At 43.0% G+C, this 19,673-nt stretch overlaps 1 protein-coding gene across 1 annotated transcript in view; it reads right to left on the bottom strand.

The window, feature by feature from the left end:
• The window catches only part of LOC144785046 (metalloproteinase inhibitor 1-like), a 148,973-nt gene that overhangs the window by 35,967 nt on the left and 93,333 nt on the right, over positions 1-19,673 (bottom strand). Inside the window, exon 4 of the mRNA XM_078664164.1 lies at positions 13,264-13,378. Coding sequence (XP_078520290.1) covers positions 13,264-13,378 — 115 coding nt within the window. The remainder of the gene's footprint in view (positions 1-13,263; positions 13,379-19,673) is intronic.

The raw sequence follows: 19,673 nt of genomic DNA on the forward strand, positions 1-19,673 counted from the left end.
TCCAGGCTGATGTGGGAGCGGCTACATGTCCAGACAGAAGCCCATTGTGCCTGCACACTGATTGAAGTCTGCTTTTGCTGTGGGAATGTGAGGCCAGAAATGAACAACTACAATCACATATGGGGGAGTGAGCAGAACATTGCTACAGCAAGGAACACGCAACAGTTACTATCTATGTGCTACCTGCCCTGTGACCAGCAGTTGTGCTCATTCAGGGGAAGGTAACTTTGGTTGGTACATAGATTTAGCATGGGTATGTTGTCATGGACTGGTGTTCATGTGGTTCAACATGCATGAATCGGACATGTCACATATAAATACCTGTGCAACAGTACTTGAGTGTGTGAATGCGACAATGTCACTATTGTCCACATGACAGGATGTGTTGTGATGCTGGCTTTTGTGGGCACGCTGCTCAGGATTTCATTGGTCTGCACTATGTAATCTGTGACAACTGCCATCATGTCCATATTGATGTTGTAGGGGGATGGGAGCACACTGCTTCACCTCCAAGCACAGTTCATCCCTTAACATTTGGGTAAATGCAGTTCAGTCATAATGCTTACTTGCCATTCGACTGCAGTGTTTCACCTGAGTTGGGCAGGGAGAGGTACAGAGATCCGGGTGGATTGTGGCAGCTTCCTCAGCAGACACCGATCACAATGTATCTAACCCCCTCCTGATTTAGGAGGATCACGCAACACACATCTGTCTAGGGATTGACAGCACTGACCTGCATCCGGCTGTGGTGACACACTTTTTACGTAAAAACAAATGAGCATTACAATTGCAGTGCATTTGCCAGGATGCTGATGGATAAACTGTGCTGGTAGGTGAAGATGTGTGCTCCCATCCCCCTTCTGTCCATGTTGATGATGTTCGCCCTGTGTTAACTGTTATGCATCTTGTACAGTGTTGTCTAGGGGAGTGATTTCCCTGTACTGCCATCATATGTCTTCTCCTTGTGGCATCCCAGGTTCTTCTACTCTGTCAATGGATTGTCACATTCACGTCTCATGATACATTGCAATGTGAGTTAACATGCTACTTACCATGATAGGTATTCCTCTTGTCTAAAAGGCATACAGGTGTGATTAGTGTTTATTTGTAAATGAGTGACAGGTGAGGGCTGAAGGTGAAAGTGATAGGACATGGATGGTTCAGGTAGAACACACAATGGTGGGATTCAACAGTACAATAGTACACTCCCATTCATGCAATGCGGGGTCAGATTTACAACAAAGTCAGTTTTCGGTGTGACACTGGTGACATCAACGTTGGCTCCGAGAACTGGTACGGCACAGTGCTTTGCCACGTGATCCTCACTGGTACTTTTTCAGATGCCCTCTATGCCGTTTGGCTTGAGGAGAAGCTGCTGCATGATAGGAGGTGTCTGAGTTTTCGCTGTGATGTGACTCACCCTCTCTGTGGCCGCTGCTGAGGTGGTGTGACTATCATCCGTCTGGCCGTGGGGGGTTGGCCAGCTGTTTGTGCTGCATGCATGTCCCTCAGGACACCCACAAGCCGGCCCATGTATTCGGCAATTTGTATCAAACGGGTGCCCATGGTCCTCTGCAGCAGGCCGTGAAGGACCTGGCCCATCTGCCCCTGGTTCTGCTGGTATGCACCAAGGATAGTTTGCATGGTTGACTGGGCCTCTGTCTCATTGTCCTCCTGTGACTGTCCCCCAGTTGTCCTGCTACCTGCCCTGCTGCCACGGACCTGTGGCGGTGTCTGGCGTTGCCACCACACACTGTCCCAGGCATCCCGAGGCTGCCTGGTGGTGTTGACTGCACTGGCACAGAGACAGCGTTGGAGGCAGCGGTGGTGATGGTGGAGGTGGCTGCCACACAGGTCAGTGCTGCAGGGCTCAGCGTTGTTGTTGCAGCTGTTGTGGGAGTCGTGGTGGTGGTGAGGACAGTGTGGGCCTGAGGTTTTACTTTGCAGTGACATGTGACTTTATCAATGACACTGTGATTCATGTGAACTCTCAATGGCATTTACTGTGTGCGCACTGGCTGCAGCGTGACTAAGTTGGCTCACTTATGCAGGTTGTGCTGGTCAGATAGCTCCCTGCTGTTTGAGAGGGGAGACAGAGGGCCTTGTGGGGGTTGTGGTCTCGCTGTCGGGTCCCGACAACTCACTCCAGAGTAAGAAGGCTACCTTCCTGTTCAGTGTAGCAGAGGAAGGACATGCTAGCCTTATCGGACATTGATGTATACAGTGTACATTGTACATGAGTTTGATTATGTAGGGCAAAAGAGGCTCACTTGTTGTGCATAAGTTCAAGTTCAAGTTCAGGCATTTATAAAGCGCACTACTCACCCAGAGGGTCTCAAGGTGCTAGAGGGAGGGGTTCACTGTTTGTCGAATAGCCATGTTTTCAGTTCTTTTCTGAAGGAGATGTGATTCTGAGTAAGGCGGAGGTGGGTGGGGAGTGAGTTCCAGGTCTTGGCAGCCAGGAAGGAGAAGGATCTGCCACCCATGGTGGTTTTTCGGATGCGCGGGACTGCGGCGAGGGCTTGATTGGATGATCTTAGTTGGCGGGTGGGATAGTAGAAGGACAGTCGGGTGTTGAGACATTCGGGTCCTAGATTATAAAGGGCCTCGTGTGCGTGGGTAAGAAGGCGGAAAGTAATTCTTTTGTTGACGGGAAGCCAGTGGAGGTTTTTTAAGTGACCGTGATGTGCTCTTGGCGCGGGATGTCTAATATGAGTCTCGCTGATGCGTTTTGGATGCGCTGGAGCTTTTTCTGCAATTTTGTTGTAATTCCGGCGTAGAGTGTGTTGCCATAGTCCAGTCGACTCGTGACCAGTGCATGGGTGACAGTTTTTCTTGTTTCGAGGGGGATCCAGCGGAAGATCTTTTTGAGAATGCGAAGGACGTTGAAGCAGGAGGACGATACGGCGTTGACTTGTCTGGACATTGAGAGAGAGGAGTCTAGAATGAAGCCAAGGTTGCGTGCATGGTCTGTGGGTGTGGGCGCTGATCCCAAAGCGGAATGCCACGAGGAGTCGTCCCAAGCTGAGGGGGAGGATCCTAGGATGAGCACTTCCGTTTTGTCTGAGTTGAGTTTTAAGCGGCTCTGTTTCATCCATTCGGCTACTTCTTTCATACCTTCGTGAAGGTTGTTTTTGGCGGTGTTGGGGTCTTTGGTGAGGGAAAGGATCAGCTGGGTGTTGTCGGCGTAGGAGATGATGTTGAGGTTGTGTTGACGTGCGATGAAGGCGAGGGGACTCATGTAGACGTTGAAGAGGGTGGGACTGAGTGAGGAGCCTTGAGGTACGCCGCAGATGACTTCGGTGGGCTCTGAATAGAAAGGGGGGAGTCGGACTCTCTGGGTTCTCCCGGCTAGGAACGAGATGATCCAGTCCAAGGCTTTTCCTTGAATGCCGATGTTGTAGAGGCGTTGTATTAGGGTGTTATGACAGACAGTGTCGAAGGCGGCGGAGAGGTCGAGTAGAATGAGGGCCACTGTTTCACCGTTGTCCAGGAGTGCTCGGATGTCGTCGGTCGCCGCAATGAGGGCGGTTTTGGTGCTGTGTTTGGCTCGAAAGCCGTTCTGTGAGGGATCCAGGGAGTTGTTGGATTCAAGGAAGGCTGCGAGTTGGCTATTGACGGCTTTCTCGATGACTTTGGCCGGGAAAGGGAGGAGGGAAATGGGTCGGTAGTTTTTCAGTTCTGAGGGGTCTGCTGTTGGTTTTTTCAGAAGGGCGCTGAGTTCGGCGTGTTTCCATATTTCTGGAAAGGTGGCGGAGTTGAAGGAGCAGTTGATGACATCGCGGAGTTGGGGAGCGATGATGGAGTCAGCTTTGTTGAAGATGTAGTGGGGACAGGGGTCAGAAGGTGAGCCAGAGTGGATTGAGTTCATGAGGCGAATGGTGTCTTCAATGGTGATTGGGTTCCAGGAGTTAAGGTAGTTAGTTGGAAGGGTGGGATTTGAAGGGGGTGGGGTGAGTTGGTCATTGGGAGTATTCTTGAAGCTGTTGTGGATGTCGACAATTTTGTTGTAGAAGAAGGAGGATAACGCATCGCAGAGGTCTTGGGAGTTAGTGATGTCGTTGGATGCTGCGGGAGGGTTGGTGAATTCTTTGACGATATTGAAGAGTTCCTTGCTGTTATGAGAATTGTTGTCGAGACGGTCCTTAAATGCTGATTTCTTGGCGGATCGAATCAGTTGGTGGTGTTTGCGGGTGGCTGTCTTGAGGGAGGCCATGTTGTCTGAGGTTAGTTCTTTTCTCCAATTCTTCTCCAGGGTGCGGCATGTCTTTTTGGATTTTTTAAGGTCATCATTGAACCAGGGAGCCTTTTTGCTGGATGATTTCAACTGGTGTTTTTTCAGGGGTGCTAGTTCGTCTGCACTGTGGGTAATCCATTGCCTGAGGTTGGTGGCAGCTTGGTCTGGGTCCGTTGCTAAGGTGGGAGTATTTTGGCTGAGTGATGTGAGGAGTTGGTCGGTGGTGATTTTGTTCCATTTTCTTCGGGGAAAGGGTTGTGGACGGTTGTGGGTCAGGGTTGTTTTGTAGCTGAAGTGAACACAGCTGTGATCCGTCCAGTGGAGAGCTGTAGTGTGATCGAAGGAGATGTGCTTGCTGGAGGTGAAGATAGGGTCGAGCGTGTGTCCGGCTGTGTGAGTGGGGGTGTCAACAAGTTGTTTGAGTCCGAGATTGGACAGGTTGTCCAGAAGGGTGGTGGTGTTGTTGTCGAGAATGTTGTCAAGGTGGTAGTTGAGGTCTCCTAGAAGAATGTAGTTCTCTGAGGCGAGGGCGTGCGGGCTGACGAAGTCAGTGATGTCGTCGCTGAATTGAGATCGGGTGCCTGGGGGCCTGTAAATGAGGGTTCCTCTAAGTGTGGTCCTGGGGTCGGTGTGGATCTGAAAGTGGAGGTGTTCGGTGGTTGCAAGATTGTCGTCAGAGCTGGTTGTAATTTTGATGGTGTTTCTATGGACGATGGCGATGCCTCCTCCAGTTTGATCGGTGCGGTCTTTTCGAATGATCTTGTAAGTGTCCGGTATGGCTATGGCGATGTCGGGGGCAGAGGATGCATTCATCCATGTTTCAGTAAGGAAGGCGATGTCAGGTGACGCAGTGTCGATTAGGTCCCAGAGTTCGGTTGCATGTCTGTGGACCGAGCGGGTGTTCAGTAGGATGCATTTCAAGTCGTTGGGTTCGGAGCTGTGAATGGAGGAAGTGTGTTTGGTGAGGGTCCTGAAGCAGTTGAACTTACAGGAGAGGCAGGAGAATGGGCCGTGGGTAGGTCCTGGGGTAGCTGCGTAGCAGAGTGGGGTGCGTCCGGCGTTGAGGGCGAGGAGAGTAGCGGCATCATAAGTTACTCTGGGGGGTTGGGAGCAGCATAGAGCAGGGGGACGGGCGCTGGGCGCAGGCCAGGTGCGGACGGGCGCAGACGGGCTTACCTTTGGCGCACCTTCGGCGCGGCCGCAGCGCGTGGCCGCTGCGCGTTGGGACATCTGCCTTAAGAGGATAGTGGAGGGGGACGGAGCATGGGAGGGGCAGCTGGGAGGCTGTATCGGGGAAGGAGAGACGGGCCAAGGGAAACCACAACAACAAAATCGAGGTCAGAGGTAAATTTAAACAGGGGCAGCAAATGTGCAATAGCACCGAGTGTTACCAGCGTGTAAATATGAGCCTGAGAAATGATGCGCTATGCAGAGCAGTGAGTGCGGCGCTGCGTCTCAAAGCGCTAGATTATGAGACTTTGATTTTCGCAAATTACATTTAATTAAAGCTGCGATGTTAAACACCAAAGAAACGATACAAAAGTTAAAGCTGGCAGAGTGAACGATACCAGATCCGGCAGCAATTCGATTCAGCTATGTGCGATGCGAGCAGCAGGCGATGTTAGGCACAATGAGATTATGGGGTCAGGGAGCGTGGGGGAGCGGCCGTTCTGGAGCAGGTCCGGACGGTCACAGCTAGGCTGTGGAGAAGGTGAGCCCTCTATTCGTGGGTGGGAGGGGCAGCTGGGAGGCGGTATCGGGGAAGGAGAGGCGGGCCAAGGGAAACCACAACAACAAAATGGAGGTCAGAGGTAAATTTAAACAGGGGCAGCAAATGTGCAATAGCACCGAGTGTTACCAGCGTGTAAATATGAGCCTGAGAAATGATGCGCTATGCAGAGCAGTGAGTGCGGCGCTGCGTCTCAAAGCGCTAGATTATGAGACTTTGATTTTCGCAAATTACATTTAATTAAAGCTGCAATGTTAAACACCAAAGAAACGATACAAAAGTTAAAGCTGGCAGAGTGAACGATACCAGATCCGGCAGCAATTCGATTCAGCTATGTGCGATGCGAGCAGCAGGCGATGTTAGGCACAATGAGATTATGGGGTCAGGGAGCGTGGGGGAGCGGCCGTTCTGGAGCAGGTCCGGACGGTCACAGCTAGGCTGTGGAGAAGGTGAGCCCTCTATTCGTGGGTGGGAGGGGCAGCTGGGAGGCGGTATCGGGGAAGGAGAGGCGGGCCAAGGGAAACCACAACAACAAAATGGAGGTCAGAGGTAAATTTAAACAGGGGCAGCAAATGTGCAATAGCACCGAGTGTTACCAGCGTGTAAATATGAGCCTGAGAAATGATGCGCTATGCAGAGCAGTGAGTGCGGCGCTGCGTCTCAAAGCGCTAGATTATGAGACTTTGATTTTCGCAAATTACATTTAATTAAAGCTGCGATGTTAAACACCAAAAAAACGATACAAAAGCTAAAGCTGGCAGAGTGAACAATACCAGATCCGGCAGCAATTCGATTCAGCTATGTGCGATGCGAGCAGCAGGCGATGTTAGGCACAATGAGATTATGGGGTCAGGGAGCGTGGGGGAGCGGCCGTTCTGGAGCAGGTCCGGATGGTCACCGGACCTGCTCCATAACAGTACATTACATGGGATTTGGTTATTTTGTTTGTACTTACCAGCCTCCACTACCCCCTCGATTCCTGTGAGACTCTCGGGATGCAGTATGGCAAGCAAATTCTCCTCCCATTCAGTGAATGTTACTGGTGGTATGTGAGAGCAGCTACCAAGTTTATGGGTCGGCTCATGGTTTCTCTGGTGCCGATGCTTGACCTGGGACTTGAGGTTGACCGTGTGCGAATAAGGAAATTGGTACGCAATGCTCCGTCCTCCAGCTCTGCGGTTTCATGGTAATTTGCCATGCAGTCATTCTGCGGCAGGAGCAGCCTTTTGAATTGCTTTCCCCATCTGCTGCTGATTGCAACTTTTCTGAGGATGGTGGACCGTCATTTGTGTATTCCATTCTTCGTGGTAGGATTTTCCGTGCACTGCATCATGTTTGGACCGACGGAGTTGCCGAGGGTCATTCAGGTGGATTTTTGCTGCGAGCACGGTGGACGGACGCCTTTTCCATCCGGCATCGTAATGGGCTCCTAAATCTTAAACTCAAGTGAAGTTCATGCAATAAGACAGACGTTTTGTAAGACGTCACAATGCATTTGCATCTCTTGTTGGATCTGTCTGCCAGCTTGCCTTTAACATTACTGGCAACACAATGCCTAACATGAGAGGGAGGAAGCCCCTGGGGATTGGCAAGTACAACATCTGTGAGTGAACTGATTCTGTGGCCCTTCCCTAATTTAATGAATGGGTTTTCAGAACACTCAGATAAGACAGCCTGTGCAGGTGACCTGAACCAAGTCATGACTCAGAGGAGATCTCATCTGTATTTCAGTGGGGTGCACAGCTGAGGAAGAAACACTCAATGTTGAACTATGGGTGCATGCAACACTGAAATTATTGATACCATGATGTCTGAAGTTCCACCCTCTGCCAAAATACTGGACCTGGCATGCCTGGGAATGATTTTGGGATTAGCTAGGTCTCACTACCAAAGACTGACTACTTTGTCATTTAACACTCCGTCCTGGGCTCACTGAAAGATAGTTGGCTACAGGACTGGAAGCACCAGTCTTCTGCTGATGTGCACAGCTCGACTACATGGGGTTTAGGTATTGCAAGATAAGTTTGAATGTCAGTAGGAAATTTTCCTCTAGTAGCTGCATAAATTGTCCAGAGGAAGAGGACGTTATCTTCTGAGGAAGAATTTTAGTGTCTCTGTTAGAACTGGAATTTGTTTTTTTTGGAGGAATGAAAGCCGAGTTGGGGGAACTCTCTTAAAACTGTGAAAAGTTAACAGGAGTCTAAAGGACCAGCCCTGAACATCGGCGGACTCTTCTTCAAAAAGGCAGCTGCAGACCTTTGGATAAAACTATAGACGTGTTTTTCCTGGAAGACTGGGTCAACCTGCCAAACCATTCTCCAGCTTTCTGCAGCTTCAATTTTTAATTTTCCTTCTCTGATCTTTTCTGGTGGGAAACATGTGCTTCTAGGCCACTTGCCAAATAGCCGTTATTCCAGAGCCTTTTCACATGACAGCTTGCCATGTTTAAAAAAATATGACCAGAAGAAAAGCTTCTAAGTTTAATGGTAACAAATTCCAGTGGGACCTCCTGCCAACTTCTCCCTGACTCTGTTCACTAGCGGGTCAGTCACAGTGAGTGTCATTTTTTCAAAATATTAATTTCCAATTTGATAACAGTGAGGGAGTTTTTTTCAATGCTTTTTTTGTAGCACTGGTTTGCGATTTTTTATATATTACATCCAATTCTCTCTTTATATTTTGACTTTTTTCCTATTCTTTTTTTGTGTTTTATCTAATGTGGTTTAGGTCTCTTGTGTCATCTTCTATGGATGGAATCAGCATTAGGCACAGTTCTGTAAATGTACCAGTTATTAGGAATGCATTATTTCTGGAGAAGCTATTTTCTTCCAAGCTACCAAGGATTATTTTGGTGTTTGTCAAAGAAACCTGTTTGCATTTGTGGGTCAACGTGTTTGGTCCTTGTGGAATCCTAGTCACACCTCAAGTCAATATTTGAGACTATAGCCTCTACCTTAGCACTGTATTGTTTCCTTGTGGCCCGGCAGGACATGGTTAGAACATTCTACAATATTAGTAAGGACTAGACATGCAACATCACCTTTCCCTTTGCAATAGAAGAGGTTTCTTACACACCTGAGGAGGAGGAACACATTGCAAGCCTCTGAAAATTATGAAGTTACATGAATATTGTGCCAAACATAGCCTTTGTTGTGAATACAGGGATTTGTGAATTTCAGACTGCGAATGCGAAATTTGAAAGCAGAGATTTCAACTTGTGCATCTTTGGTGCAGAGACAAAATATTGACATGGAAATATTGACATGCATGAATATCGAGGTAAGAATATTGTTGGTGTTAAATATGGAAGGTAAGTGGTATGTAACTGTTACCACGCATCTTTTAGCACGAAATACTTTTACAACGAAACTATTACCACGCAGGATCCTTTACCACGAATACCTTTACAACACATTACACTACAACGCAGATACTATTACAACGCATACCGTTACAACGTAAGTATAGGTAAGTTTATCTTTTTTTAAAAACATTTATTAGGGGTATTGGGTTTGGGTTTTGGGGTACAGGGGTATTTTTAGGTTTCAGGGTTGGGCTTGTGTTTTGGGGTACAGGGGTATTTTTAGGTTTCAGGGTTGGGTTTGGGTTTTGGGGTACAGGGTATTTTTAGGTTTCAGGGTTGGGTTTGGGTTTTGGGGTACAGGGGTATTTTTAGGTTTCAGGGCTGGGTTTGGGTTTTGGGATACAGGGGTATTTTTAGGTTTCAAGGCTGGGTTTGGGTTTTGGGGTACATGGGTATTTTTAGGTTTCAGGGTTGGGTTTGGGTTTTGGGGTACAGGGGTATTTTTAGGTTTCAGGGCTGGGTTTGGGTTTTGGGGTACAGGGGTATTTTTAGGTTTCAGGGTTGGGTTTGGGTTTTGGGGTACAGGGTTATTTTTAGGTTTCAGGGTTGGATTTGGGTTTTGGGGTACAGGGGTATTTTTAGGTTTCAGGGCTGGGTTTGGGTTTTGGGGTACAGGGGTATTTTTAGGTTGCAGGGTTGGGTTTGGGTTTTGGGGTACAGGGGTATTTTTAGGTTTAAGGGCTGGGTTTGGGTTTTGGGATACAGGGGTATTTTTAGGTTTCAAGGCTGGGTTTGGGTTTTGGGGTACAGGGGTATTTTTAGGTTTCAGGGTTGGGTTTGGGTTTTGGGGTACAGGGGTATTTTTAGGTTTCAGGGCTGGGTTTGGGTTTTGGGGGTACAGGGTTTTTTTTAGGTTTCAGGGTTGGGTTTGGGTTTTGGGGTACAGGGTTATTTTTAGGTTTCAGGGTTGGGTTTGGGTTTTGGGGTACAGGGGTATTTTTAGGTTTCAGGGTTGCTTTTGGGTTTTGGGGTACAGGGGTATTTTTAGGTTTTAGGGATGGGTTTGGGTTTTGGAGTACAGGGGTATTTTTAGGTTTCAGGGTTGGGTTTGGGTTTTGGGGTACAGGGGTATTTTTAGGTTTCAGGGCTGGATTTGGGTTTTGGGGTACAGGGGTATTTTTAGGTTTAAGGGCTGGGTTTGGGTTTTGGGGTACAGGGTATTTTTAGGTTTCAGGGCTGGGTTTGGGTTTTGGGGTACAGGGGTATTTTTAGGTTTCAGGGTTGGGTTTGGGTTTTGGGGTACAGGGGTATTTTTAGGTTTTAGGGATGGGTTTGGGTTTTGGGGTACAGGAGTATTTTTAACATATATATTTACAAATTAATAAATAAAAATTAATATAATTAATTAAAATATTTAATATTAAAATAATAATTTATTAATTAAAAAAAATTACATTATTTTAACATATTATATACTTACCTATACTTACGTTGTAATGGTATGCGTTGTAATAGTACCTTCGTTGTAGTGTATTGCGTTGTAAAGGTATTCGTGGTAAAGGGTCCTGCGTTGTAAAAATTGCGTGGTAATGGTCTGCGTGCTAAAAGTATGCGTGGTATCAACATATATCCAAGGTAAGTAATATCGATGTAAAAAATATCGATGTAAGTATTGCCGATTTTGTTTTTTGATTTTTTGAATGTAAAATTTTTTATTTTCTGTTAATTTATGCACATTTATAATGTTTAAATAAAAATATTGTTTAAATAACTCATTTTTATTGGTTTTCATATTTATTTAAGGAGCAGGATGTTGGGTTTATAGGGGATATGAGTGGGTAGTAATTCAAAAAATGTTGTTTAAAATGTAATATATTTTAATAATTTGTATATATTTTAGGAGCGAGATGTTGGGTTTAAAGGGAATAAGGGTGGGTAGTAATTTAAAAATGCTGTTTAAAAGGTAATATATTTTAATAATTTGTATATATTTTAGGAGCGGGATGTTGGGTTTATAGGTGGTACGGTAGTAAATTAAAACTATTGTGGGTATTAAATATGTTTAGTGATATTAAATACAGTTTTTATGGTATTTAGTTTTTGTTTTATTGAAAAATGTTTATGTAAAATAGAATTAAAAAAATTATTTTCAAATTTAAAAAAAAAACGAAATAAAATTGTTTGCAAAATTATTATTGTAAATGTAGTTACATGAAAATAATTATTCTTGATTTTATACATTTAAAAAAATGAAAAAAAGTGTTTAAATTATTTAAAAGTTTAAAATTATATTAATACTTTTTGGGAAATTGTGTTAAGGATTATTGATTATATTAAAGTACTATTTATGATGAAAATGTAAAAAATGTAGAAATATAGAAATTAAATTTGTCGCAAAATTATAAATGCCCATTTAGTAAAATATTAAGAATTTTGTAAATCTAATAATGTATTTAAAAGAATCATATTTTTTTTATTTTTTTTAAAAATAGTGTGAAGGATCATGAATTATAATACAATATTGTTTTAGATTTTTTTTAATTGTCATATTTTTTAAAGATAAATTACATTTAATAATGTATTTTTATTTCATCATTATTTATTAATTTGAAAGATCAAAATGGGGGTATTCTTCATTTTTTATTTAGAGTTTAGTTTTATTTGGAGAGTTGGAATACTAAGTAATTATGGTTTACTATCCAGCACTTTCCCCGCGTTCAGTTGGATTTGGAGTTAGAATAGTGAATCATTATGTTTGACTATACAGCATTTTTCCCGTGTTTAGTTGGATTTGGATTTAGAATAGCATACTATTATGGTTTACTATCCAACACTTTCCATGAGTTTAGTTGGATTTGGAGTTAGAATAGCAGATTATTATGATTTACTATTCAGCACTTTCCCTGCGTTTAGTTGGATTTGGGGTTAGAATAGCAAATTATTATGGTTTACTATCCAGCACATTCCCCGAGAATATATTATAATTTTTAATAATTTGTATATTTGCTGTTATAATTTATTATAAATATTTTGGATATATTAAATAAATAAATATTTTGGATATAGTGTTTATTCAGTGTTAAATGGCATTTCCAATATTATTTATATGTATTTTAGCGATATTTGTGTAGTGGATATTAGTGATAACGATATTTTTGTTGTGGTTCTTTATGATTTAATGTTATCGATATTTTTGTTATCTATATTTTTGCAGCCAATATTTTTGTGATCAATATTTAATTAGGCGATATTTTTAATCAATATTTGTGTATTTTTTTATTTAAGTATAGGGTATCGAAATGTGTTTGTTCAATATTTTTACCGCAATATTTTCGTAGGTCGGTGTTTTTGTCGCCGATATTTGATCAGTGATCCATAGATTTGCAAGCATTAGAGCATTTGCCTTTTAGTGGAGGCGGGGACTGAAAAGCGGGTGGTTTCCTTTGTTCAATTCTGTGAGTTTTCTGAAACTAGTCTTCTCAACTTCTGACATATATCTGCAAATCACTAAGCCGTTTACAAATCTTTCATCTTAGTTAAGCTGCGGATGGTGGCTAGATACGTTTATTTAACTGCAGCGACAAAGCAGTCATCTTCCCTTCCTTAAAGCGGGAATTATCTGAATTATTGATTTATATGAGACAACTCCTGGACCACATGCCCTCTAGACTAGCAAACTGTATTGCTGCAAAGACCCCTTGTACCTCCAAATCATGTTTTCGAAGTCTTGGATGTCATTCAATCTACTAATAACACTTTAGTAAGCTCTGTGTTGCACATATGTTATTATTGGTGCTAGCAAACCTTTTTGTATGTTGAATGAACATGAGAGGTGTGTGGTCAGGGATGCACAGGGGTGTACAAGATGGGTGCAGATTTTTCAGACTGGCTTCTGGGGAACATCTCAATAGAATAGGTGCAGATATTGAAAAGGTTATTTCTTAAAAACTGCTTAACGCTAAATTCTTCAGCACCACACAAGAGATTCCTGACCTGAGATCAAGTACTCAACTTTGAACCCATTGGGATCGTGATTGTATTCGCATGTGGTCCCGCTCATCGAATCGATAAACGTCTGTGACTTCAATGTCTGAGCACCTTTCAGTACCTAGCATAAGAAGTGAATAATAAGGTTGGGGTTATTTGCACATTAACTGTATACATTAACAAGTTATTTGCATAAAATAAAGTCATAAATATATTTTACTCAGTTTTGATTACCTTTATTTGATTATTGAGACATATGCGTTGTTCCAGTGGTTTGAAGCTGAGAGCAAAAGTAGTAGAACAGGCAGCAACACTGGCTCATACCCCTGGGCACCTGAACATGTTGCAATATCATGTCATAAACCCTTGCCCTGGCTACAGAGGCTTAGGGGTCCATTAGGATGGCTGGCGGACGTTCAAATGGACTGCCCTCCATAAGGCCCGGGGTCCTGTGGGTGCTATTAGGATGCGCCCGCCGCAATGGCGCGCGCATCCTGCATCCCTAACATTGCGGCGGGCGGTGCACTCAGCACCACCCGCCACAATGTTAGGGAGGCAGGTTGTGCACTTCCATGCACAATATGGCGGGCACTGCGCGGTGCCTACCATGTTGTGCATGGAACTGCTGGGGAGTACCATAGGTACCCCCCATGTGCACCCCACACCCCCCTGGAGTCCCTGGGGGCCCGCAACGGGCCCCACCCAGCAGACTCCGGAAAGGCATTCCTCAAACCACATTGTAATATTGCAGCCTTTTCCGCCCGGTCGCAAGTCAATCGGGTCAGAAATGCGGCGGACGGTCTTTCCGTCCGCCGCCGACCCCCAGCCATAATAATAAGGCGGGGGGTCTTTCCTACAGGGATGGAGGGTGGATTCCCCCTGCCGGCCAGATGGTGACCCCCGCCCGCCATCCTAATGACCCCCCTAATGACCCCCCTAATATTCAACCATTTCCCATCTCCAAATTTATTCCCCAGTACTCACACCTCCAAAGTGCCCCCTCCATGAATCTCCTGTCCACCTGATTCAGTTCCTTGTTGCATCCAAAGCCTGATGTTCACTTTCAATTGTTCATGTCATTCTCCACAAGAAGTAGGATTTATTTGGTATTTTCAGTAATTGACCAACTCTTATAAGACCTTGAACCTGGCACACTGCTAATTAAAGAAGTACCCTCTTGCATTTATGAGCTTTATGTTTGCAGGCACAATGTTCTGCTAAATGCAGTGTACACACTCAACAGTTGCGTGATGCTCTGGCACTATTTCCATCCTTTGAGTGGTTTGCAAGGCAGTGAGGCGTGTTACTGGTGAGTCAGAAGTATATCAAAGCGTGCCTCATTGTACCTAAAAGCACAAGACAGTGCAACACCAACTTCAATATGGTTGTCCTGTGCCTTTGAAAGCTGTTACTGACTGTAGGATGCTTTATGGGGATTTGCATGATTAGGTTTGCATTTCCATAACCTTTTTTTAAAGTACTATTCTTACTTAACAAAATGTTTACGTTGGGCTGGAAATGTGTGGTGCTGTTGGCACCATCTACATGAATGCACACACAGCCCCCCAGTAATGGTCACAACATAATCCTATTAATTTAATCTATCACATAGAAACTGGATTGAACGCACGGAATGGTTTGCTTGAGCACACAAGAGTGAACCCAAATTATGGACTTACCACCTTGGGGTCTGGTGCAGAGTGCTGCCCAGCGTAAAGAATGCCAACAAGTTAGCATTGGTAGGCAGCGTGTGTGTGCGTGTATATAGATATATATATTACCTACTGGCGGTCGCCAGTAGGTATATATAGTTAGGATTTTTTCCCTATGGGATTTTTGAAAATTCTATGTCTAATAACTTTGGCGTTTGTGGACGGAATTGGCTGAAATTTTCTGGAAAATGGAACATTTTGTTTCTGAGCAGCCCCTGAAAATTTGGGGGGGGTTCATCCAGGGGGGGGCCGAGAAAAAGGGGGGTCCCAAAACGTGTTTTTAACATTGATTTTTCCATAGGGCGGTTAGCCTCATTTTTAGCCCGAACGGCTGAATGGATTTGCACGAAACTTGGCAAAATTGTAGGGACTGGTAGCCCGATGTGCCTTTTGTAGGTCTCAATATATGTGCTCCAGTGGATTTTGAGAAATTACCGTTTAAAAAAAGATATATATCTGTAACAGCGGACCGGGCAGCTCCCCGGTTCGCGGACCGGGGAGCGTACCAGAACTTCGCGTAGCGAAGCTGATTGGCTTTCCGGTGTCTGTCAACATTCTAAACAGTCCGGAGCGGCCGCCATCTTTTCTCTCGGTAGGATTGAGAGACAAGAGGAGGCCAAAACAAAGGGGGAAATAACCATAAGGGGGCATAGTAGATCCTCCGTGACCCCCTAGGTTTAATGTGGAGGCTTTAAAAGGGCCCCGCGGGGCAAAAAAAAATATTTTTTTTTTGTTTTTTTTCGTGGGTAGCGCCCGGTCCGCGAACCGGGAAGCGTTCTGGGCAGCGTACTGCAATGAAAAATGAATGAGAGACTTTTCAAATGCAGTATGTTAATTGATTGTTGGTTTTGTTGATTATTTTTTATTTTTTTAACTTTTTTAAGCAATTATTTATTATTGTGATTGTGGTTGAAAATTTAATAACATTTCTAACATTTAACTAGTTTATTAATTACATATAAAAATGATTAAAGACTCAAACAATTTTTTAATATTACATACAATTTTATTTTTCGGATTGTTTTTCAAAATTTATTAGTACGTCTAGCATTTGACTGTCCGATATGTCCTCTTGTTGAGTGAACATAAGTTCCCACATTTGACCATCATCATAATGAAGTAAATGATCCACAGATTCTACACATTGAACTAATTCATGGTCCCGTGATTCATCCATGAAATCAGAGTCATCATTGTCCTCAATATCTTTTTCTGTGTTGTTCTCCAGAACAATTTCAAAGGAAACATTCTGCTCACCTTCCATTTTCTTGCTGTAATTTGCATAAAAAATAAATATATCAGTAGAGATAGGGCACTGTTGGGTTTAAGTTCAGACAGGTACTTGTGAGTTTATAACAGAGAAGTAATCTATGGGCACTGTATGGTTTCAGGCGTGAAGTAGTACTATTAAAAAGTGCCTGTGAAGAAGCCTAAGTAAATTCATAATTATACCACAGAAACCTAAATCAATCCATAATTATAATAAAGAAGCCTTTCTCAATGTCTAACTCTTACAGAGGGATAGTATATAACTATCTGAAAATGTTTTCAAATTTATAAAATAATATCTCACCTTCTAAAATCAAGTTTAAGTTGTGGGTGAAAATGATCTTGCAATGTAGTTCAGGAAGTAGTAGTCAAAAATGGCTGTGTTTCTCTCTCTTCCTTTATATATATTCAGGTACATAACCAATCAAATGTCAGGTAAAAAAAGTAGAAAATGAAAGTAACATTTTCATTGGTTGTCAATTCCAACACTTCAGATGTGTTTTGTGAAGTAATTTACCTCAGGGTATTTAGAGAGGTCTACAGGCTAAATGGCTAAATGGAATTCCAATCAAATTTGTGAAAATGGTAGGGATTGGTATGTAGTATGAGCTAATCTATATTTGGTGAAATTGTCTCCAGTGGCTTTTCTGTGAACTACTTTCCCACCTTTTTTGATGGTGCGCTTCCCAGGGAGCGACCCGGTACGCGAACCGTTGAGCGCCCCGGTTCGCGAACCTTAAGCGTTCCGGGAGTCCACCATTTTGTGTTTCGGTCGAATTAAGATACAAGATGGAGGGCAAATAATGTTCAGAATGGGTAGAAGGGGGCACGGTAGAGTTATCTTGACCCCCTAGGTTTTCTGAGGGTGGCTGAGGAGGCTTATATGTGCGAAAAAAAAACATTTTTAAAAAAAATTTCGCGAGGTTAGCTCCCGGTTCGCGTACCGGGTAGCGGCCCCGGTAGCGTACTTTGTTGAAAATTAGTGAAAAATGTTAGAGTTAAATAATAATTGTGAGTGATCAGATGTAGGGTAGCTCTGAGAAGAGCTTTTGGGTTTATGGTACATTTAGGTACTTATAAGTAGGTACCAATGCACATTCTTAAATTCAGAGTGAAAATTCTGTTGCCCTCATCTGAGAAGTGAACTCCATCTCCTCTGTAGATATCTTGCATGTAGTAACGCAAGTTATTGTTGTACAGGGAGCCCATTCCATGGTCTCTCATGTAAGCTGAAACAGATTTGTTTACATGCTTCCTCGACTTCTCAATTTGTGGACAAAATTGGTTTGACCACCTCCATTTCTGTCTTTGGCATATATTTGAATATACCAAGGCAGTCTGAGGAAAAAGTGCCATCAATTGCTCAAAGGTGTCCTTTAAAAGCATTTCCAGACCTACCCCAGTCAAAGTGCCCAAATCATTACCTCCACAGTGCACAATTAACAGGTCAGGTTTTGGCAAATGCATAAAGGTTTTCACCAATGGTATCAATTGGTGACATTTTAATCCTCTGTGGCCAAACCACTTAATTTCCACATCTTGTAAATTGAGGTTAGGTAAATTCCTGTTCTCAGCATACCTCTGAGCCCAATAGATGTAACTATGTCCAACAATCCAGACAGAAAACATGGTGAGAGAAGGTTCTCCTGCAGTCAGATGAAGTGTGGCAATGAAATGGCAGTTGAAAAAATAAGAGTTTAAAATTAAAAAAACTGTGGAGTTTCTGTGTTAATGAAGCAGTAACAGTGATTGGTGGATTTGGATTGCTGAAAACAGAAAGTTAGGGTGCATGGATGAGTTGTTTGAAAGATGTATTTTGAGTGGTCAAGAAAAAATCATTAAATGAAAGAATGCACTGGATATGAGGTGCACTGAGAGTTCAGAGTTCAATTGCAACATTGTTGTGTGAACTTGCAAACACCAGAAGTCTTCCAAGAGGTGGTTGATATGCAAAATAGGCAGAAAGGGCAGAGGGGGGAAGGGTTTTCATTTGAAAAAAAGTGAGGGAAGAGTTTTGATTGGGTGACATGAGAAATATGTGTGAAGAATTACAGCATTTCTGTGCTTTTGATAGCTGCAGACTCTGGAGTGCATACCTCTTGCTCTGCTGAAGACAAATTGGTGTGTTTCTGAGACTGTTTTCAAACTCAAAGTATTTGCTAAGGTGAGAAAATATTTCTTTAATTTAGATAGAGAATAGTGTGCTTTAAGGAGAAAATTATGAATTATGTGGCGCAAATTGCTTGTAAATATGCTCCCACATGTGCATGGAAAATTTTGATTTTGAATGTTTGTGTTACATAGCCATGTTAAAAGTGACCCAACCATGCTGGAAAGGCAATCAAAAAATGCTTTCATGTGTTTTAATGACATTTTAAGTCATTTTCCCATGTGCAGTGTTTTGAAATTATGATTTGAAAATCGTTTTTGGGGAAAAGGAATTGTTTTTAAATTCATGACAAGGACATAATGGTGTATGCTTCTTTATAAGGCAATTGACTGTCCCTGATGTTATTTTTCTGATTTTAGTGTAAGACCTTTCTCTGTGGCGCAAATTGCTTGTAAATATGCTCCCACATGTGCATGGAAAATTTTGATTTTGAATGTTTGTGTTACATAGCCATGTTAAAAGTGACCCAACCATGCTGGAAAGGCAATCAAAAAACGCTTTCATGTGTTTTAATGACATTTTAAGTCATTTTCCCATGTGCAGTGTTTTGAAATTATGATTTGAAAATCGTTTTTGGGGAAAAGGAATTGTTTTTAAATTCATGACAAGGACATAATGGTGTATGCTTCTTTATAAGGCAATTGACTGTCCCTGATGTTATTTTTCTCATTTTAGTGTAAGACCTTTCTCTGTGGCGCAAATTGCTTGTAAATATGCTCCCACATGTGCATGGAAAATTTTGTTTTTGAATGTTTGTGTTACATAGCCATGTTAAAAGTGACCCTACCATGCAGGAAAGCCAATCAAAAAACGCTTTTATGTGTCTTAAGGACATTTTAAGTAATTTTCCCATGTGTAGTGTTTTGAAGTTATGATTTGAAAATCGTTTTTGAGGTAAAGGAATGTTGTTAAAAATTATGTGCGCCATATGCCCCCAAATTTCTTTTATTAGGGGTGCAGCAGGGTGTTCTTGAGACACCCCTGCACCTTTGGAAAAAATTCCTAATTTGTGATGAGCAAATTGTTAATCGCAAATTGCACCTTCATTTATATGAGCCTCCTAGCCCATGGAAATGAATGGGTAATTTGCAATTAGCAATTTTCTCATCGCAAATTTGGAATGGTAAAGAATCGCTATTTATTCCTTAAAATTCGCTTTTTTGGAAATGCAAAATAGTTATATGATACATATGGCGGTTGATGTCTAACAAGATAAGAAGCTTATGGATTCATTTATGCTGACTGGCGCAATGAAGTAGACATCA

This window comes from Lissotriton helveticus, chromosome 10 (genome assembly GCF_964261635.1).
Source record: "Lissotriton helveticus chromosome 10, aLisHel1.1, whole genome shotgun sequence".
Taxonomy (NCBI): Eukaryota; Metazoa; Chordata; class Amphibia; order Caudata; family Salamandridae; genus Lissotriton; species Lissotriton helveticus.